We start from the raw sequence: 22,544 nt of genomic DNA, 5'->3' as shown, positions 1-22,544 counted from the left end.
AACCCTTGAGTGTCTTCTTGGTTCCTTTTTATTTCTGTATATACTTCTCAGGTCTAGCCTGATGATAATACCCTAGTACCCTCTCTGCTGCATTGCCATCCATCCCTCCACCTCCAACATGTGCTAGCTTGTTTGTCTGAACTACTTAAAAGTCTCTAAAACTGTTTTGGCTGCCTTGCCTCTTCACTACTTTGTAATCATTTACAGCATGCCTGCTCTAGGCCAGGACTGTGCCTTCAAGGAACTCATAGTCTAGGAGAGATAGATAAGAGCAAATCATTCCAGTACTAATGATATGTGTTGTGGTACAAGTGGGAGAGTTAGCAGTTCAGCTTGGGGTTGCAGTGTGGATTTCAGGACTGCCTGAGAGAAGGAAACAGTTTAGGCCTGAGGTTAGAAGAATGCCAGGTGGATAGAAGGAAATTGAAGAGAGAATCTGGGAGAGTAGGATGTTCTAAATGCTCATGATAGCTCATGCCAGCATCAAAGCACTTGGGGATCTGCAGTGGTTTAGTTTGTCTCAGGTGTATAGGGCTAGAGAGGGCCTCAGGTGGTGCTTTTGGAGGATATCAAGAGCCAGAACCTGGAGGGTCTGCCTTGTTGCTCTGTGAAGCAGTTTGACCTCCTAGTTACAGTGTAGGGAGCAGCAGAAGGGTCCCCACCATATGCACCGTATGGGTTTGGAAATTGAAAACTTTCATAATTCATTCTTTTAAATGCACACACAAAGGGCCGGGTGTGGTGGTGCATGCCTGTAATCCTAGCACTTTGGGAGGCTGACATGGGTGGATCACATGAGGTCAGGAGTTCAAGATCAGCTTGTCCAAAATAGAAAAATTAGCTGGGTGTGGTGGCGGGTGCCTATAATCCCAGCTGCTTGGGAGGCTGAGGCAGAAGTGCTTGAACCCTGGGGCGGAGGTTGCAGTGAGGTGAGATCACACCACTGCTCTCTAGTCTGGGTGAAAGAGTGAAACTTTGTCTCAAAAAAATAAATAATAAATGCACACACAAAGATTCAGAGGGAGGCCACGCAGGGTGCCGTGCACCTGTGGTCCCAGCACTTTGGGAGGCTGAGGTGCAAGAATCGCTTGAGCCCGAGAGGTTGAGGCTGCAATGAGCCATGACTGTACCATTGCACTACAGCCTGGGTGGCAGAATGACACAATATCTTAAAAAAGAAAGATGCAGAGCAAATAATACAGTGAACCCACAAATAAATTTTTTTTTTTGAGATGGAGTCTTGCTCTGTCGCCCAGGCTAGAGTGCAGTGGCATGATCTGGGCTCACTGCAACCTTCACCTCCCGGCTTCAAGCAATTCTTTGCCTCAGCCTCCTAAGTAGCTGGGATTACAGGCGCCTGCCACCACGCCCGGCTAATTTTTGTATTTTTAGTAGAGACGGGGTTTCACTATCTTGGCCAGGCTGGTCTTGAACTCCTGACCTCATGATCTACCCACCTCAGCTTCCCAAAGTGCTGGAATTACAGGTGTGAGCCACCGCGCCCGGCCGAACCCATAAGTATTCTAACAGGTGTCAGGATCTTTCCATATTTGCTTTGTTTGTCCTATTTTCAATTTGCCGAAGTATTTATATTAAAATTATATTATCTTTATTAGTTTATAATGTACATATTTTTGGGGTACATGTGATATTTTAATACATTAATTTGTGAAGATTAAATCAGTGTAATTGGGAAATGTATCACCTTAAATATTTGTCTTTATGCTAGAAACATTCAAATAATTCTAACTATTTTGAAATGTACAATAGACTATTGTAAACTAGTTACCCTACTGATTTGTCAAACACTAGGTCTTATTTTTTCTATCAAACTATATATTTGTGCCCATTAATCTGCCTCTCTGCTGAAGTATTTTAAAGCACATCCCAGATACCTTGTCATTTCTTCCCTACTTCAGTGTGTATCTTTGAAAAATATGGTCACAGGCCGGGCGCGGTGGCTCAAGCCTGTAATCCCAGCACTTTGGGAAGCCGAGACGGGCGGATCACGAGGTCAGGAGATCGAGACCATCCTGGCTAACACAGTGAAACCCCGTCTCTACTAAAAATACAAAAACTTAGCCGGGCGAGGTGGCAGGCGCCTGTAGTCCCAGCTACTCGGGAGGCTGAGGCAGGAGAATGGCATGAACCCGGGAGGCGGAGCTTGCAGTGAGCTGAGATCCGGCCACTGCACTCCAGCCTGGGTGACAGAGCGAGACTCCGTCTCAAAAAAAAAAAAAAAAAAAAAAAAAAAATTCTTTAGCATAATTTACTATCCAGTCCATAATCACATTTCCTCATTGTCCAAACAAAGTCTGTTTTACAGTTGACTGGTTTGTATCAGGATTAAACCAAGGCCCACACCTTTGATTTGATGATGTTTTGAAGTCTTCCTTAATGTAGGCCAGCACCTCCCCCCATTTTTTCCTCACCATTGACTTAATCAAGAAGCTGTCATTGGTTGTCCAGTAAAGGGTTTTTTAAGTACTGCACTGATGTTTTAGAAGATTGTTCTGGAGGCAGTATAAAGATTCTAGGGGGGAGGAAGAGAGAGGCAAAATTAGAAATTGTTAACAGAGGTTCTCTTGAAGGTGGAATTATGGATGATTTCACTTCCTACATTTATGCATCATTTGAATATTTTTATGATTAACATGTTATTTTTATAACTAAATATTTCTACTTCAGGAAAGGAGGAAAAAAGATTTGAAACAGGGAAACCAATTAGGAACCTATTTCTTTAGTCTGAGAGAGAGGTAATGAGGACCTGTGGGTGGTGGTGATAGGGATGGGGAGCAGAAAATGGACTTGAGCTACTTGGAAGGTAGGTGCATAGGACTGGGTGACTGGATGTGGGGTGAGTCAGAGGGTAGCATGGGGCTTGACTCGGGTTTCCAGCTTTGAGTTCTTGGGATGGATGGTGGTGCCATCCATATAGGATAGTGGTTATAAGAAAACTAGAGGGTTTTTAGTGTGGGCCAGGAAATGATTTGAGTTTGGGTACGTCTGGAGGGTAACTTTTGTGAGGTAGGCTATGGAGATACATAGACATAGCCTCGAAGCTGGGGGTGGAAGGGTTGGTCTGTGGGTGTGGGAGTCACCAGGAGGGCACTGGTGGGTATGGAAGAATGTGTGTAGAGTGAAGAACAGTTTCACAGTGTGGGGTGACGGGAGAGGGCCCAGGTAGGAGAATGTGAAGAAGCAGCCAGAGATCAGGAGAACTAGGAAAGAACAGTGTATTCAGGGCCAGGGCGGGAGAAAAGTTCAAGACAATTGGAGATATGGCCAAGTGTGCCTTGTATTAAAGGGCAGGGTCCTGCCGAGTGCGGGAAGTTGAAGAGGTAGTGATTGGATTCTGGGGATCTAAGGAAGTGGGAGTGCAGATGGAGAGACAGGAGGGGATGGCTGCAGATAGGTTTTTTGTTTGTTTCTGAGACAAGCTCTTGTGTTGCCCAGGCTGGAGTGCAGTGGTGCGATCTCTGCTCACTGCAGCCTCGACCTCCCAGGCTCAAAGGATTCTCCCACCTCAGCCTCTCAAGTAGTTGGGACTATAGGCATGTGCCATCATGCCCAGCTAATTTTTTTATTTTTGTAGTGATGGGGTATCCTTATGTTGCCCAGGCTGATCTTAAATTCCTGGGCTCAAGTGATCCTCCTGTCTCGGCCTCCCAAAGTGCTGAGATATAGGCATAAGCCATCACACCCAGCCTGTGTTTTTAAATTGTGGTAATATATACATGATATGAAATTTACCTATTTTAACAGTTTTTGTAGTATACAGTTCAGTGGCAGTAAGTACATTAACTTTGTTGGGCCACAGTCACCAGAATGCAGATGGTTTTGAGGTGGGAGGAGATGGAGAATTTATCTCTGAGGGTCGCCTAGAGTAGTCAGATAATTACCTCTGCTTAGTGCAGCCCAGCGCTTTTCAAAAGCCACTACTCTTGGAAACTCTTCATTGCTTTCCATCTAGTTCCCTTTCTTCTTTGAAGCTCTAGAGTACTTGCTTCTTAATGCCCTTGCCATAGGCTGGTGAAAAATATAACCTTCTAGAAGCTGGGCTCTGTGCCACACTCATCCTCATTTCTTGAGTTACCAGCCCAGTCCACAGGGCTTGGCCTGTGAAACCCTCTGTAATGAGGATGGAATGAGTAAATGGAAGGTCAGGTTTGTTTTAGTAAGAAGCCACCATCAGAATTAATTGACTGGTAGGAATAAGGGACAGATAGTCAAGGTTTGGGGGCAGAAGCTGAGCAACTTTGCCCATCCCTGGAGAGGTCTAATAGCACTGGATCTATATTTGTAGACAACTGGGTTCCTTAGAGCACCCTTATATTCCCCTACCCCCACTTTAAGCATCCCCAAGCTGTAATTTGGGCTGCCTGCTGTTCAGTTTCCATGCCACCATCTATGTCAAGGGCCTTTTTTAGGTGAGTTTGGTAAACTGCAGTTTTTGGTAAAAGCACCCTGGCTGACTGACTGCCAAAGCTGTAGAGTTTTCATTACCTACTGACTGAACCTCAGCCATATGTCTGCTGCAGAAGTTCTTGTTAGTTCAAGCTGCTTTGAAAAGTGAGTTCCCAAAACAAGGTGGGAGAACAATTGGTTCTTCTCTGTGCAGAATAAACCCTAACAGGAACACTAACCTTGATGCTGGTGCCAGATGTTGGAGGAGCGAGGAAAGAACTCAGGAGCCTTGAGCTCTAGCTTTCTTGCAGGCAGGGCCCTGGGAGACTACCTGCTATCCCACCCTGTCTGCAAAAAGAGCCCTTTGGGGAAGGGTTTATTACTGCCATTTTACTGGTAGGGCTGCCACTCGTCCAGGCTCATACAGCTAGTTGGTTTCTGTCATATACTGAGGGAATTTAGAAACTGGAGCAATCCCAGGGAAGGCAGCACCATGAGAAGGGTGCGGATGCCATGGTAGCAGGAGGAGTACTGGCCAGGAGATGAGGAAATGTGAAAAAATATTCAAATATTTGAATGGACCTGACTACTTTGGTCAGAGGCAGCATGACGGTAGTGGAAAGGGCTCAGACTTCAGACTTGGACACTAGGTCTCCCTCCCTGAGGTTAGAAATCATGTCTTGTTCATCTCTACACTGCCAAAACAAGTGTTCCCACCATATGCTGGCTATATAGGAGGTGCTGTGAACACACTGATCATGGAAAAACTGTCCTCTTCCTTTCCCAAGCTGCATTCTGGTGTTCTTGACCTTCACCCTTCCACCTCCTCTCGGTGATCTTAGGTACCTCCTACCCTGTATTTGTTTCCTATTGCTGCTATAACAAGGTACCACAAACACAGAGACTGAAACACTTGTTCTCTTGTGGTTCTTTAGTTCAGAAGTCTGAAATGGGTTTCACTGAGCTAAAATGAAGGCGTCAGCAGGGCTGTGTACCTTCCTGGAGGCTCTCGGGGGAGGACCCATTTCCTTGCCCTTTCCAGCCTCCCTAGGCTGTCCACATTCCTTGGCTCCTAGACCTCTGCGTCCATGGTCAGAGGCAGGGGCATCCAACCAAGTGTCTCTGGCATCACATCACTCAGACTCTTCTGCTTCCTTCTGTTGTATTCCCCATTGGGATTACACTGGGCCCACCTGAATGATCCAGGATATTCCCTATTTTAAAGACTATCTGATTAGCAATCTTAATTCTCCTTTACCATGTTAGAATAACATATTCACAGAGATTGGGATGTGGGTATATTGGGGAACCATTCTCTCTACCAAATATCCTATTATCTCCCTTTCACAAGCTGCTGCTTTGCCTATAAAGCCAAGCTCATGTAGCCCCTATCATAGCTAAAATACAATTCTAGAGGAAATTTCCTTCTCAAATTATGATCTCATTTTCCCCTTGATCTTCCCAAAAATACTCCGTGATATATTCGCTCCTTAGTTTCTTATTCTTTGTCCACCGGAACTTATCTCAAAAAACAGTCCTGATAGCTCCCTGTTGCCGAGTGAGTCCCTTGGCCACTTCCCTGCTCAGCTCTTCTGTGTTCTTTGGCCTGTGGATCTCCCCCTCCCTGAAGTCGTCCCTTTGTTGGCTTTCTGGTATTCCTCTTACCTGTCTGCTGCGGAGTCTCCTTTTCTCCCTTCTCTTCTTCCTCCTGTCCCTGGAAGGCTTAGTCAATTTATCACCCACGACAATCTTATCTTCTCCCACCATTGTAATTCTGAACCTGGTGCTGCGGGTTCCCAGCTCTTGCTCTGACCTCTTTTCTGAACCCCCTGAATTTCTTATTGCCTCCCCTGAGTATTTCCAAATGAAAAGACCCTGGATACATGTTGTGTACCCCACACAGCTTGTTTAACCTGGTTTGTTATTAGCCTCCACTTCCTCCACACGAGCCCTCTTAAAGCCTGTCACCTTGGTGGTCCAGGCTAGAAAACGCCACCGTTTCTGGCTTCTTTATTCTCTTTTTTTTTTTTTTTTTTTTTTTGAGACGGAGTCTCGCTTTGTCGCCCAGGCTGGAGTGCAGTGGCCAGATCTCAGCTCACTGCAAGCTCCGCCTCCCGGGTTTATGCCATTCTCCTGCCTCAGCCTCCCGAGTAGCTGGGACTACAGGCGCCCACCACCTCGCCCGGCTAGTTTTTTGTATTTTTAGTAGAGACGGGGTTTCACCATATTAGCCAGGATGGTCTCGATCTCCTGACCTCGTGATCCGCCCGTCTCGGCCTCCCAAAGTGCTGGGATTACAGGCTTGAGCCACCGCGCCCGGCCTGGCTTCTTTATTCTCATTCCTTTTTTCCCTAGTCTGCCACAGCCCACAGGTTTAGGCCTATTGTCCAGGTGCCCTCAAAGTGATGGTGGGGGCAGGTCGGTGGCATGGGGGAAACAGGAATATTATTGGGGTATAGGAATAAAGCAAAATTAACTTTATTTTTATCTTAACCTTTTATAGTCTGTTTTTGCTTTAAAATGTGCATATGTGCATTAGTATTAGTATATGTAATTGATTAGTAAGTAATATCTAGGTTGGGGGTACATGCTCCTAAATTTTCTATTTACATGGTAAGACTATCAGAGTTGGGCAAGTATGGGTTTTCCAGTTTGTTTTAACCAAAGAACCCTTTTACTTACTTATTGATTGATTGGAGACAAAGTCTCACTTCTGTCATCTAGGCTGGAGTGCAGTGGTGCAGTCTCAGCTCACTCACTGCAGCCTTGACCTTCCGGACTCAGGTGATCCTCCCACCTCAGCCTCCCAAAGTGCTGGGGATTGTAGGTGTGAGCCACTGTGCCTGGCCAGAACCCTTTCTTTAAGTGAAATCTTAATCAATTAAAACATACAAATCAAAAGCAGAGCCATTCTGGTTGGAAAGAAGGTGGGGCCTCAAGCCTTTTTTGTTCACTCTAATGGAGGCTCCTTAGGCGCTTTCCGGATGTACATTTTGAAAACCATTGGTTTAGACAGTTGATACAGTTCAGGTCTGATTAAGTCTATGGTCATGTAAGTCTTCATGGACATCAGCAGGAAAAGGTCCCTGATATCCTCACTCCACCGTATTCCTCCATACTGCTGCAGCATCCTTACTCACCTAAGCACAGATCCCATCTTCTTTGTTTCTCCACACCTTCTTCTTTTCCTGAGCAGGCCTTTGCACACAGTAGGTGCCCAGTGAATATTTGTTGAATGAATGGCAAATGGACGGCAAAACTTGTTGGCAAAATTTACGTTTGGAAGATTAGGCTCTGTTCTTCCTGGACATGGCCTGTTCAGAAGTTGTTTTCTCTTGGCATTCCAACTGTGGTCCTTAACTCCTGGGGCTCTGTGTAGTCGCACATGGAGTCTGTAGGCCCAGGGTGTCTTCTCTAAAGTAGCACTGCAGCATTTATGGCATTGGTTTTTGTCACAGTTGTAAAGTGGCCCTCTTTCAGGCCTCATTTCCTTGCTTAATGGATTTTGCTAACCCTACGTCTCCTAATGTCAGTGTAACCAAGTTTTAAATATGTTGATTAGAAAGAAACCCTTCTGTAGTGTTTCTGAGTCAATCCTGTATGTTTAAATCTAATTACATTTGCTCTGACATTATGTAAATGCAGTGTTAAATCAACCTTTCCCTTTGCAGCCAGGCCAGAGTTTCAGATGCACTTTCCGTCCTCGCTGATGTTCTCCCCTGGAGAAGCAGCAGCTAACTGAGGAATGAACAGTACCTGCTAGAGCTGAAGTCCCGGCAGTGTATAAGGAGAAGGTGGCCTATTTTACTTTTATTTTTTTATTTATTTATTTATTTTTTTTTGAGACGGAGTCTCACTCTGTCGCCCAGGCTGGAGTGCAGTGGCGCGATCTCAGCTCACTGCAAGCTCCGCCTCCCGGGTTCACGCCATTCTCCTGCCTCAGCCTCCCGAGTAGCTGGGACTACAGGCGCTGCCACCACGCCCGGCTAGTTTTTTTTTGTATTTTTAGTAGAGACGGGGTTTCACCGTGTTAGCCAGGATGGTCTCGATCTCCTGACCTCGTGATCCGCCCACCTCGGCCTCCCAAAGTGCTGGGATTACAGGCGTGAGCCACCGCGCCCGGCCTATTTTACTTTTAATAGGTTAGCTGCTGCTCACCCCTTTGGGTGTCCCCTAGACACTCCTGGGTGGCCCAGCTGCCTGGTACATTGTAACAGGTACTGTTGACCTACTGGGCCAAGGAAAGGGGTGCCTAGGCTCCTTGGGGGCTCTCTCACTTGGGCCACCTCGGTAGTCTCATGGCAGTGAGCTTAAGGGACGGGGCAAGGCTCTCAGAGTGGAAGCAGGCTTGTTTTTGGTACATTTGTTTCAGGCTGCTCCTGAGAAGGCCAAGAACCACACTTGGGTTTTCCCCCAAATTTACATAATCCTGGTTCAGACTAGTTTGGTACGTGGTGTTGTCACTTGGCTTTTTCTAAGACAGGTATTTTCTGTGTTTGGTTTTATATGTCTTTTTGTTTCTCTGTGCCCCTCTCTTTCCTTTGGTTTTCATTGTAAGGGTGACTTGTGCTGTCTCTCAAGTGGAGACAAGACCAATTTAATTTCTTCTGGTTTGCCTAGGTTGCGGATGAATACATGTTTTCCCTGGAGGAGAATAAGAAGTCCAAGGGACGCCGTCAGCCTTTAAGCAAGCTCCCCCGCCATCACCCACTTGTGCTGCAGGAGTGTGTCAGTGATGATGGTAAGTGTTGTTTTTCCTTCACCAGGAAGAAAGCAGCTCACCACATTAGACTTAACAGGACAGGACATCAGAAGGCCAAGCTGACAGATAAGGGTGGGCCTGTGGCTTAGCTGCTCTTCCAGATTTCCATAGAGAGGACTGGATTTCCTTATATCTAATTCACTAACCAGATTTCATTATAAGTTTGAGTATCTTGCAGTGTACCTTAACAGGGGATAATTGCAGGCAGGTTTTTTCCTTTCTTTTCCTGGGAGGTACACGGCTGATTTTTCAAGATAGAAACTCCTGTCAGTGATGCAAAGCCCTGTGCTGGATATGTGGCTGCAAAGATAACTAAGATATGTCTGTGCCTTCAAGACACTCACAGCGTAGCGGGGAAACTGGACAGGTGAACAGATCTCAAGAAAGAAGAGGCGGCTGGGCGCAGTGGCTCACGCCTGTAATCCCAGCACTTTGGAAGGCCAAGGCGGGCGGATCACGAGGTCAGGAGATCAAGACTCTCCTGGCTAACACATGAAACCCCATCTCTACTAAAACTACAAAAAAGTAGCCGGGTGTCATGGCGCATGCCTGTAGTCCCAGCTACTCAGGAGGCTGAAGCAGGAGAATTGCTTGAACCCAGGAGGCGGAGGTTGCAGTGAGCCGAGATCGCGCCACTGCACTCCAGCCTGGGCAACAGAGCGAGACACCGTCTGGAAAAAAAAAGGTGTTACTCTGGGGCAGAAGGACAGCATGCCTTGGAGAAGAGGAGCAGGAGGCTGTAGTCAGAGGAACTCTAGTCAGCTCAGTGTGGCTAGAGCTGGAGGGCAAGGCCACGGAGTGATAGGTGGGGTAGGACGAGGGGGACCAGATCCTGGAGAGCACTATCATGGAGGCCAGAGTGAGGAGTTTGTCTTACTGGCATTCAGGAGCCAGTGACACAGTGACGTTCGAGCAGAGGAATGACATGGTCATTTAGATTCCTTTAGAAAAGATCACTCCTAGTGCTGGCATCTTGAGGATGGCTTTGAGAGGACCACATGGGCTTCCATAATGGTCTGTCTGCAATATGAAGGTCTGAAGTAGGATGGTGGTGGTAGGGAATATATTTGGAAGATAAAATCAACTGGATTTGGTGACTGGCTGTGGAGCTATGAGGATGGTAGTTGAGGAGGATGATTGAGTGCCTCCCTGGTTTGTAGCTTTCACTGGGGAAACCTGAGTTCAGTGTCTATGGAGGACGTAGACTTAGGACTTGGCACTGAGGTGACATTTGATACAATTGTTGGAATAATGAGGCCACTCTTGGGGAGGGGACCAAGGTGGGTGAGCAGAGGCTGGGGGTAGGTGGACAGAGGAGGGAAGGGAGCCTGTGAAGGAGGCAGAGAGGCAGGGTAAGCAGACGTGTAAGGAAAACCAGGAAATGTGGCACTGAAGCTCAGGGTGCATTGACATCAGTGGAGAGTGGTCTCCTGTGCTGCCTGGAGCCCAGAGATCCAGGAAGATCAGTACTGCTGAGCCTCAGCTCTGGCTCGGTTGATGACTGGGCCCTGGCACCCTCAAGGAGAGCAGAGTCAATTGTACTTGTTACTCTTGACTAACGTCAGGCCCTGTCCTACCTGGTCCTCTCCTTCCTGATCATTGCCCCATCTCTGCTGTTTTTTTTTTTAAGTAGAAAGATCATGATATGGCTGGGCGTGGTGGCTCATGCCTGTAATCCCAGCACTTTGGGAGGCTGAGGCGGGTGGATCACAAGGTCAGAAGATCAACACCATCTTGGCTAACATGGTGAAACCCCATCTCTACTAAAAATACAAAAAATTAGCTGGGTGTGGTGGCGGGCGCCTGTAGTCTCAGCTACTCAGGAGGCTGAGGCAGGAGAATGGCTTGAACCTGGGAGACGGAGCTTGCAGTGAGCCGAGATGACACCACTGCACTCCAGCCTGGGTGACAGAGCCAGACTCCGTCTCAATAACAACAACAACCACCAAAAAAAAAAAAAAAGATCATGATAAACAGGGTGGGGAACATCCCTTCTGTCCTCTATTCAGAAGTGTGGCAGGACCCTGAGTCAGGTCCTAGGAAGTTCTCTGTGTTCTTATTCCAGCCCAGACAGAAACTTCAGGTTCTCTTGGTAGCACCAGCCTATCTCCCAACTGGTTTAAAGCAATACAGACTTTAGGAAACTGGGAAGGTTACCAAGAGGAATACAAAATTACCCTTCAAAGATGACCATTATAAATATATTAGCATATTATCTTCTTGACTTTTCTAGTCAGATATTAGAGTATGTCCATGTATATCTTTTTAAAATAATGCAGTTGAGATAATACACAACTTCCCCCTACTTTTTTTGTTTCGTGTTTTTTTTTTTGAGACAGAGTCTCACTCACTCTGTTGCCCAGGCTGGAGTGCAGTGGAGTGATCTTGGCTCACTGCAACCTCTGCCTCCTGGGTTCAAGTGATTCTCCTGCCTCAGCCTCCCAAATAACTAGGATCACAGGCGTGTGGTACGACTCCCGGCTAATTTTTGTATCTTTAGTAGAGACGGGGTTTTGCCATGTTGGCCAGGCTGGTCTCGAACTCCTGACCTCAAGTGATCCGCCCACTTCAGCCTCCCAAAGTGCTGGGATTACAGGCATGAACCACCACGCCCAGCCCCATAATATCCTTTAATCTTCAGTCCATGACCCTCTTTCTGTCCTTGTCCCAAGAATGTGTTTTATAGTTATTTCTTTTGAACTCTAATATAAATCAAGCTAAGGTCACATACTGTATTTGGAAGTTATGTTTCTTTAGTGTTGTATGCCCCTCCCCCCACTTTAAAAAAATTTCAATTCAAGCATAACAATTCAGTGACATGCACACATTTTAACTGTACAGCTCAATGAAATTTTATGTATGTAAACTGTGTAATTTTGCTTCCTGCAATAACGTAGTGAACATTTTCCCTCATCATTCAGTATTCACAAATGGAATGATCTGGGGCCACTTTTGGCTTTGTAAATGGAACAGATGTCAGTGTGTTAATTTTTTAGTTGTGAGTGTGAGCCTGCCTGTCTGTTTCTGTTTCTTCCATTCTATCTTGGTCACTCCTGTTTGGCCAGGATAACGAAAAAAATCTGTGCTTGGGTTCTGGGCACCATGGCTCCTGGTTGCAACTGAACGATGGGGCATATAGGGGTTGATTTTCATTGTCTGCGTTGGTGTCCTTAGGGTACACTGAGGTGGCGCACAATGGCAGCTGCCAGATGCCTTCAGATTAAACATGGCTGTGAGGGCAGTGTAGAAAACTATCGCACTGAGCTGGAGTTGCCAGAAATGAAGAAACAGGCACCTAATGGAAGTACAGACCAGAGCTCTCCTTGGCTGCTTTGAACAGATTGCAGGGGCCTTTGAGAAAGCACTTCTTTTTGGGAAGAAGGAGGGTCATAGCTGAGGACTGATGATGCCACTCACAGCGAGAGGCAGGGATCCCCTAGGATGCCCCGTGTGATGGGGCTGGCACAGAGCCAGTCTCCTTTCAGGGGCCGCATACTTGGGCCTTGCTTGGTCACACTTGCCAAAGAAGGGCATAGCAACTGTAGCTTCTCATACCTCCCTCGCATGGTAGAGCATCTGGAGAAACATTTTGGACATCTACCAAAGACTGCCCTCATTTACTCATAACCTTCAGAATTTTGGCGTTTCCTTTACTTCCCTGTTTCTGTTTCCTTGTTTCTGCTGGGAGCTCGTGGACTATGCCAATGTTTTACTGATTTAGGAAGAACTGGGAAATGTGCACCTTCATCACTTATATGAGTTTTGTGAGCAAACTGTTTTTGATTTCCACTCAGCAGTATGTCCCTTTCTTGTAGGAAGATGCACCCAAAGGGGATTTTTCCTTCCCAGGCCTTGGTGAAGTCTGATGAGTTGTATGTTCTGCTGTCTAGCGTACCTAGGAGACACCATCTGTCATGACCAGGGATATATAAAGGGCCAGGAAGTCAGTATTTTAGGCTTTACAGCCCTCATTAGGCTCTGTGGTTGTCACTGTCTTTTTTTTTTTTTTTAAGCCCCAATGCTGAAAATGTAAAAACAAAGCTGGGTGCAATGGCATGTGCCTGTAATCCAAGCTACTTGGGCAGCTGCGATGGGAGGATCACTTGAGTCCAGGAGTTTGAGGCTGTGGTGGGCTATGATCGCACATGTAAATAGCCACTGTACTCCAGCCTGGGCAGCATAGTGAGACCCCATCACAAAGATGTAAAAACAATTCTTAACTTCCCGAGTGGGCTGGATTCAGCCTGCAGGATATTGTTTGCCAGCGTCAGGACATCACATCTTGTGGCTGGGAAGAGGAATCATCTTGGACATGTAGCTCTGCTTTCTTCTGAGGCAGAGCTAGGAGGGGGTGGGGAGCCTTGTCCAGAATAGGTACATACCCCTGACCTTTCCAGAGGAAGCTGGAAAGTCCTGGCCAAGGACCATGATATTACAACTTTTAAGCTTTGCCAATTCCCTGTTATTTTCCTTCCTTGTTTAGCTGCACTAAAGGGAAAACTCTAAAAGGTAAAGGACTTAACAGGCTGACATTTTGGAGGCAGCAAATAAGATGGTTTCTGGCAAGATGGTGCTTCATTCTGCTGTCCTTGGGCAGAGGGGCTGAATGTGGCAGCTGTTAAGGGAGAGCAGAGTAAGCTAAGCTCATGGGACAGGAGGAAGATTGGAGGCCATGAGTGAGTTTGACCAGGGAATGGGGTACTGGCAGGACTCTCTACACATCATCAAGATACTGAAGGAGTCTACTGACAGTTCTTCCATCCTTTGCCTTTATCATCCTTAGGAATCCAGGAGTCACCCTTGGTCCAAACCTAGGACCAGGAGTCCTAGTTGAACTCATCTGCTCTCCAGGCAGAGCCACAGGGTTGGTGCTGACTCATATTTCTGTTTCCTCCACTAGAGACATCTGAACAGCTGACCCCTGAGGAAGAGGCTGAGGAGACAGAGGCCTGGGCCAAGCCTCTGAGCCAACTGTGGCAGAACCGACCTCCAAACTTTGAGGCTGAGAAGGAATTCAATGAGACCATGGCCCAGCAGGCCCCTCACTGCGCTGTCTGTATGATCTTCCAGACTTACCATCAGGTAAGCCGGCTTCATGCACTCTGTTTACCCAGGACCAGCAATCAGAGGGAAGCTAGATTTAATTGTGAGTATATAGCTTGTCACTGGTTGTCTTGGGAAAGGCCACCTCCATCTCTGGCATTCTCTGCCCCATCCGTGTATTGGTCAGTCTTCTCCAGGTAGATAACCCAGCAACGTGGGTTTCAATTGAGAATGCTTTGGAGATGAGCTGAGGGTGGGCTTAGGCTCCCCTTTGCACATGCATTCACCACAGACATCATTGTTCGCAGAGCAATCTGCATTTTTCTTATTCTGGTCCGTGGTTATTCCTGCCAAGTGGCTTGTAGTCCTGGCCAGGGTGGAGAACTAATTTCTTTACCACAGTCTGAACTTCAGCTAAAAAGCCAGATCCTCTAATGTTGTTTTTCTTTTCCCATTGCCACAGAGGGTGTTGCCAGTAGCAGAAGGAACTTGGGAGGGGTAGAAGCAAGGGCCCGATATGTGAGGAGGGACTGGGAGGCAAGACTGCTGAGCTCAGCTGTGTGCTTCATACTCTGGGGCATCTATGGATTCACTGATAGATCTCTTTGGGTCCAGCTCTAGGATGCCAGGAAGGCATTCACAGCAGCAGGTGCCAGGGGACAAGCTCAGTCTCAGCTGGGACCTGCACAGCATGGCAGGTAGATAAGTGGTCCTTAACTTGATCTGGTGGTTAAAGTAGCATGGCTACTGCTGAGGCTGGCAGGGCCCCCGATTCATGCTTGCTGAAAATAGAACCTCAGACCAACACACTTTGGATTAGGAACTCGCTAAATCTTTCCATTGACAAAAAGCAAAACCAAAGCCTTTGCCTATGAGGGGAGTGAATGGCTGGGTTCTTACTATAAGCAGATCTACTAAGTAGGAGTTTCACAAATGGCATAGGCTCTGGGGTTGACATCTTTCTGGGCCTCATCCTTGGAATGGGGATGCAAGTGCCATCCAGCAGATATTTGCAATCAGTATAGTTTGCCAAGGGAAGTATGTGGATATAAGTTCTTCCTGGAGGGACCCTGAGCCAGGAATCACACAGGTGGGGCTCCAGCCATGTAACAGTGCTGTGGCTCAGGTGACCTGCTAATAGGCACCACAAGAGGCAATTAGTGCTGGCCTATTAGGAGCATCTGCTCTGGGTACACTCCCCGGGTGGGGTCACTGCACGGTGTAGCACATAAGGGAGCCCACAGTAGCAGCCTAGCTGCTAACATTTCAGTGCCTTTTTTTTTTTTTTTTTTTTTAAAAGATGGAGTCTCAGTCTGTTACCCAGGCTGGAGTGCAGTGGTGTGATCTCGGCTCACCGCAACCTCTGCCTCCCCAGTTCAAGCGATTCTCCTGCCTCAGCCTCCCAAATAGCTGGGACTACAGGCATGTGCCACCACGCCCAGCTAATTTTTGTATTTTTAGTAGAGATGGGGTTTCACCATGTTGGCCAGGCTGGTCTCAAACTCCTGACCTCTGGTGATCCACCTGCCTTGGCCTCCCGAAGTGCTGGGATTACAGGTGTGAGCCACCTCGCCTGGCCTCTGCATTTTATTACCACTTGCTTTGGGAAGATTGAAATCCCAGTTGCCTCTTACCTTGCTCCCTTTTCTCAGCTGTCCCCTAGGGGTCTTTGTATGATGCTGCTGTGAGAAATTGAATTTGAGTCATTAGAGGTAACTTCAATTAGCAGCTCCGGGATAATGGCTGTGCACCCGGGAGCTGTAGCCATAGTCAGATCGGTAAGAGAGCCAGCTTTCTGCTGATAGAGCAGGTGGAAGGCTAAGAGCACAGGCATGTGCTCACTGAGGTGTACACTTGTTCTTTCCCCTTAGGTTGAGTTTGGAGGCTTTACTCAGAACTGCGGAAATGCTTCAGATTTAGCCCCCCAGAAGCAGAGGACCAAGCCATTGATTCCGGAAATGTGTTTCACTTCGACTGGCTGCAGCACGGACATCAACCTTTCTACTCCCTACCTTGAGGAGGATGGCACCAGCATACTGGTTTCCTGCAAGAAGTGCAGCGTCCGGGTCCATGCCAGTGAGTGCTGCTCACCTTTCTGTGTGTCCTGTCCCAAGAGTATGGGCCTGCCCGCTGGACGTTCTTGCTACCTCCTGGCCTCCCAGCCCCTAAAAGATTGTTGATGTTTTATTGGGAGAGTCTGTTGCTAGTGGATTTTTTCTGTGTCTCCAGGGGTCCATACCGGCACTAGGCATCTCTGTGCCATCCTCTTGGTTGCAGACAGCAGAAAGGGATTAGTCCCTGCCACTTACTAGGTGTTTGTACCAGTGAATCTACAGTTTCTGACTTTTTGAGACTTTGAGCCATACTATATGCCTGAGCCCTGGGGACTCAGACTAAAGAAAACTAAGGGGTTTCTGTGAGATTTGGTTGTAGCTTTGGGAGGTGGTATATGGAAAGGAATTGCAAATCTCCCTTTTGACTCTGACCATTGGGTTTAATTTGCTCATCTTGGTGTCCCTGTTAGGTTGCTATGGGGTCCCCCCTGCAAAGGCTTCTGAAGACTGGATGTGTTCTCGCTGTTCAGCCAATGCCCTAGAGGAGGTGAGTGATCCCACATGGTTACTGTCTTCACCGTAAGTCTTGGTGCATATTCAGGGCTGTACGATTTCATGTCAGACTCAGTATTCCGAACAGTCTGCATAGGGTCTGGTATGCGGCGATGTCAGAGAGCAAGTATTGTGAGAGTAAATCCTATGACAGTGAGAGCGGTTGCTGCCCACTTAACGGAGTCTGGACGCTGTGTTAGCTCCATTATGTGAAGACCAACTAGTGGTCTTCCTGTAGGAAGAACGATAACTCCCTTAAAAGAATTTAGCCATTTTGAGTTGGAGCCTCAGAAAGGGGCTCAGATGATTCATTGTGCAGTTTTCTCTTCACTGTACCCCTGGAACCTGGCTGTACCTAGCCCACAAAAGAAGCAGTCAGATCCCTGTCGTGCCTCTAGTTTGAGCAAAGTATCTTTCATGACTTTGCTAAGAGTTGTTATTAGCAGTAAACAGTGAGGAGGATTATATGAAGTCATGCGAATACTTGGCACACTTTAGCCCTGAGTGGCCTCTCCTTCCGACAGGGCGTCCTGGTACAGGGGCTGCCTGGGTGAAGCCCCACATGCTATTATGCTGCTTTCTTATGTGGAGGAGTTGCCCAAAGCAGGTCCAGGGGAGAGCAGATTGAATGTTAATGACTTGGTGTTAACCACTTTTTCCTCCCTCTCCTTTCTTGGCAGGACTGCTGTTTATGCTCATTACGAGGAGGGGCCCTGCAGAGAGCAAATGATGACAGGTAAGTTTCCTGAGCAGTGCCTTGGAATGCACAGGCTCAAGTTCTGAAGCACACAGTGTCTTTGTGAGGGCACTAGCTGTTCTTCTGAATGACTGATGAGGATTTGGGAAGCACATCGTGTGGAGCTGGAATAGCATCTCCAAGACTCATTTTAAAAATGGAATGCTAAGGGAGCCAAGCAGTCCCAGACTTTCCAACTCCAGCTGCTCCTCTGCAGCAGAGATGTCAGTGACATCCTCCTTTGGAGGCGCTAAGAATGGACTCAGGAGAATATGAAGGCTGTGAAGGTGATGCGCAGGGACTGTGTGGGCTGGAGTGAGGACATTCACCTTGTCACAGCTGGCGCTGGTGCGCAGAGGCGGCCACAGGCTAGCAAGCACTTCTCCACGTGGCAAACTCCCTGGCTCAGACCTGGTATTTGGAATGAGGCGAGTGTGCTCAAGGGCGACACTGAGGAGAGCTCAGACAGGCCCACCCACTATGGAACCAAATCTACTGAAGTTTCTGGGCTTCTCAGCTGTTGGACAGCTCATTTTTATGGAGTGAATCTTTGTGCTTAGACATGTGCTTGGTTGCTCTGAGGTGGAAACGTAAGATGAATGAGGTTTCTGACCTGGAAGAGCTGGCTGTTTAGGGCATGGTGCATGCAGGTCAGTGCTGAGTATCCTGCTTTTAAGTAGAATCCCGTGGCAACTTGCAGCACATGTTCAGTCCAGCCGCCTGCCCTCAAGAGTCCCTGTCATGCTGTCCCTGAGAGATGGCTACTCTGCTTGCTGCTTCTGCTCCTTCAGAGGCACTTGCTGCCATTATTTGAGGTCATTGTGTTCCTCACAATCACAGGATAGTGCTGGGAACATTCTTACTTGGAGTGGAAATGGCTCTGCTTGAACCTCTCACCTTTACCTCTGAATGCCTGTTCTTCCCTCCAGGGCCACCCAGAACAAATCCGTTCCTACTCTAAAAAGACAGCCCCACTAGTACTGCAGACAGCTTCATGGAGCCCCAGTGTTGTCTGTTGTAGGTTTTCACGTAGCGTGGTTTTAAGAGTTGTCACCATTTTAGTTCTTTTCCTCTTGGTGCATGCTAGTTTCTCAAAATGTCCAAAACTTACTTTAGTTCAAAGATGTCCGTTGAATAGACCTCTCAGAGTAAGTGGAGCTTGGGTCAAACCTTAAGGATTAAAGAGTGAGTCAGCTACGGAAAAAGGGAGCAGAAGGGAGAGGTCATTTCAGCCTGGGGGAGAGGTTTGGGCAGAGGCCAAGAGAGAGAGCTGTGATTACTGGCAGATTGGGGCACAGCCGGGGATGTTTTCAGGAAGCACTTGGGTCCTGTGGTAAAGAGGTCTGCATAGAGCTCTCCAGTTTATTCTCACTCCCTGAAACCTGCCACACACCATTAGCCTGCGGCTCTGCTCATTTTTTAACAGACAGTGAGTGAGTGGTGTAAGCAGCATGATCCTGTGCTAACCTAGGGCAGTGGGCAGTGGCAGCAGTGGGGGTGACACTGCTTCCACATACTCAGAGGAGAGACGGTTCTGGTTCTCACCATCCTGGGTCCCAGGCACGTGCTGGTGGGAGTCAGTGGTCACCCAGGTGAGGGAGGAAGCACTGTCAGCAGGCCCACGTGAGAAGAGAAGGCCGTAGAGCCTTGGGCCCAGAGGTGACTGAGGTAGCCTTTGCCTTTTGGCAGGTGGGTCCACGTTTCATGTGCTGTGGCAATTCTGGAAGCAAGGTTTGTCAACATTGCAGAAAGAAGTCCGGTGGATGTGAGCAAAATCCCCCTGCCCCGCTTCAAACTGGTAAGGGTTTGTAGACTACAGAATTTCCCGACTTACAAGTACCTGGGTAGAAGAGAACAGGGACCCCCTCTGTCCCTTGGTTTTGGTTAGAGTTTGTGATTCTCACTCTGTGGTTAGATTCCTTAGTGGAGGCCAGGTGTGGTGGCTCACGCCTGTAATCCCAGCCCTTTGTGGGGCCGAGGTGAGTGGATCACTTGAGGTCAGGAGTTCAAGACCAGCCTGGGCAACATGGTGAAACCCCAACTCTACTAAAAATATAAAATTAGCCAAGAGTGGTGGTGTGCACCTATAATCCCAGCTCCTCGGGAATCTGAGGCAGGAGAATCACTTGAACCCGGGAGGCGGAGGTTGCAGTGAGCTGAGATTGTGCCACTGCACTCCAGCCTGGGCAACAGAGCAAGACTCTCAAAAAAAAAAAAAATTTCTTGGTGGGTAAAGTTGTAACCAGACCTGGATTAGAGCAGGCTGGTGTGTCCTTGTATTTTGGGAAGGACTCTTGCTTGACTTTGCATTTGGGAGGGGAACAATAGAGGAAGCTGTAGTGTCAGTTCCTGCAATCACTGGTTTTCTTCCCCTGTGCTACAGAAATGTATCTTCTGTAAGAAGCGGAGGAAAAGAACTGCTGGCTGCTGTGTGCAGTGTTCTCATGGCCGCTGCCCAACTGCCTTCCACGTGAGCTGCGCCCAGGCTGCCGGTGTGATGATGCAGCCTGACGACTGGCCTTTTGTGGTCTTCATTACCTGCTTTCGGCACAAGATTCCTAATTTGGAGGTGAGAGAGGGTGCCATTCTAGAATCCTCTTGACATTTTTCATGATCATTTTCTCTGCATGTTTTCCATTTATTGTGTCAGGAACAATTTCCTCAAGCATTCTGCATTATGAAGAGTGCTAATGAGTTAAGAGATTGAGAGATGGCCCCTGTCCATCTCCACTCCCTGCCTTGTACTCCATAATCCAGTGACACCAAACTGCTTGTATTTGATTCCTTTTGATTATCTCTTTACTTGTCTGCCTCTCCATCAGGATAAACTCCTTGAGGGTCCATATCTTATTACTGTGGGCATCCTTATTACTTAACCTAGTGTCTGGGACATGCAGAACCTCTGAAAATGTTGAGAACAAATGGGGAGAGCTCCCAAGAGTTAACCGTGTTAACTGTTAGCCAGACAGTAGAGATTTCTGCAGTTCTCTGAATGGCAGAGATTAGAGAAAAAGTGACATGTAATGTTAGCTAGAGGAGCTACGAAGAGGATTGGGTAGAAGGTGGCATTTGAAGTGGGTCTTAATAAGAAGGAATTGTGTGCAGAGACTGTTGTGTGCAGAGCTTCAGAAACAGAACGAGCAGGTCGTGGAAGAAAGACCATGGAAGACTGGTTATGGGAGTGTGACGGCGTGTGGGAGTGTGATGCCTGAGAGGCGGACAACGGCAGAGGATGAAGGCCCTGCACTGCCACTCTCAGGACTCTGACCTCTCTTCACTGGATGAGGAGAACTTGCTGAATATTTTGATTCTGAACTATAGTTTTTGATAATCACTTAGGCGTGTGTTTGAAGAGAGGATTCAGAGTAAGAATTTGAGGCCAGAAAACCAGTTAGCCTAGGAGAGAGTGAGGTCTTAAATGGGAACACATAGGCAGGGCTTTGGGGTACATTTAACTTTGAGATCCCCCAACAGGTAGAATTGATAGGATTTGATGACCCTCGTGGGTTGAGAAGGGGAGAGGAGGAGGAAAGGGGGAGTGAATACTGAAGATGACTCAGGTTAATCCCTTGAGAGATGGGAAGGATGCTAATATGATGTTAGTAACTGCAATCAGGAACTGAGTTGAAGCAGTGTTGCTCTGCAAGGGAGAGAGGGAGGGATGAGAAAGAGGAAAGTAAATGCTAAGGTCGCTGGAGCATTCTGGAGAGTAACTGTGAGGGTAAAGATTTGGCTATTAGCATTTAACAGCATAGTTAAATCTAGTTCCCATTAGAAACTGGGCTCCGGAGATTCCCAGTGGGAGGAGCAGGTAGCAGAGCATGAACCAGTGAAAGCAGCTGAGAAAGTGAGGCAAGCCAGTGGGAGGAAGGAGGGTCACATTCAACAGAGAAGGCAGGGCTGGCGTGGTGGTCACTAAGTACCACAAACTGGAGTGTCCCTGTGGGGTAGTCAGGTCAGATGCCAGACCGTAGTCGGGGAAGGCTCTGCCATGAGTGAGTTACAATCTAATAGAAGAGACGATCATACAGGTTTGACAACAATGTGGTAAATACATAATCAAAGGAAGAACGTGATAGACGGCCAGCCCAGAAGGATAAACTTTTCACTCTGCCATTTGGGATTGCAGAAAAGTCCTGGTTGGCTGACTGCATTCTTTTTCATAAAGATGTTGAACATGACAGGTGGTCAGGGGTACGGTTAGGACCTTAGGAAGATGGGAACATATTCTAGTGAGAATGAGACTCCGGAGTGTCTCAAGGGCCCTGCCATAGCCATCCCTGGTGCCCTCACCATGCCCTTCTCATTGTGAACTTGCCCTTGACGCAGGTAAAAACTTGAGGTAGTACGAGTCACAGATATGATAGGGAAATAGGAGTTTTTTCATACATAGAATAGTTATTTTGTGATAATCATTAGTACTCCACATGCTTAAGCTGGCAGCTGTAGACTGCTGGTGGGGGGGGACTGATGAGTTAGTATTTCTTTCACTGATTTATTCTTCAAATAGTTATTGAGCATTTACTATATGCCAGGCACAGTTTTAGGTGCCAGGACTATACCACTGAACAAGACAAAAAAGTCCTTGCCCTTCTGGTGCATACAGTATAGTTGAAGGATACATAGAAGCAAGTAAATACACAGTATAGCAGATGGTGAGAAGTGCAGGGATAAAAATTAAGTCAGATAAGGGGAATGGAAGATTAAGTAGTAAGGAATGACATCAATAAGTTGACACTGGGATGGGAGTCAGTGTGCAAGTAACTGGGGAATGGCATCTCAGGTAGAAGAACCAGCAGTGCCAAAGCCCTGAGTGGCAGCACATGTGGCATACTCATTCAGGGAACAGCAAGGGGGGCCAGCATGGCTGGAGCAGAGTGCCTGGGCAGGCTAGCAGGTGCGCTTGGAAATGAGGCTGTCACATGCTTTGTGATCTTGTTTGCATCAAGGGCAAGTTCAGGATGAGAAGGGCATGGTGAGGGCACCAGAG

General features: G+C 47.5%; 1 protein-coding gene across 5 annotated transcripts in view; it reads left to right on the top strand.

Annotated features, from left to right (window-relative positions):
• Positions 1 to 22,544, top strand: part of LOC105494893 (lysine demethylase 4A) — a 57,116-nt gene that overhangs the window by 26,051 nt on the left and 8,521 nt on the right. For all 5 annotated transcript variants that reach the window (XM_011763870.2, XM_011763871.2, XM_071094346.1 and 2 more), the window contains exons 12-18: positions 9,028 to 9,148; positions 14,070 to 14,251; positions 16,084 to 16,288; positions 16,737 to 16,813; positions 17,499 to 17,554; positions 19,244 to 19,352; positions 19,938 to 20,123. In XM_011763870.2, the coding sequence (XP_011762172.1) occupies positions 9,028 to 9,148; positions 14,070 to 14,251; positions 16,084 to 16,288; positions 16,737 to 16,813; positions 17,499 to 17,554; positions 19,244 to 19,352; positions 19,938 to 20,123 (936 nt within the window). The remainder of the gene's footprint in view (positions 1 to 9,027; positions 9,149 to 14,069; positions 14,252 to 16,083; positions 16,289 to 16,736; positions 16,814 to 17,498; positions 17,555 to 19,243; positions 19,353 to 19,937; positions 20,124 to 22,544) is intronic.

The sequence above is a fragment of the Macaca nemestrina genome, chromosome 1, assembly GCF_043159975.1.
Source record: "Macaca nemestrina isolate mMacNem1 chromosome 1, mMacNem.hap1, whole genome shotgun sequence".
Taxonomy (NCBI): domain Eukaryota; kingdom Metazoa; phylum Chordata; class Mammalia; order Primates; family Cercopithecidae; genus Macaca; species Macaca nemestrina.
The sequence above is the reverse complement of the archived record's forward strand: the minus strand, read 5'-3'. Positions and strand labels throughout refer to the sequence as shown.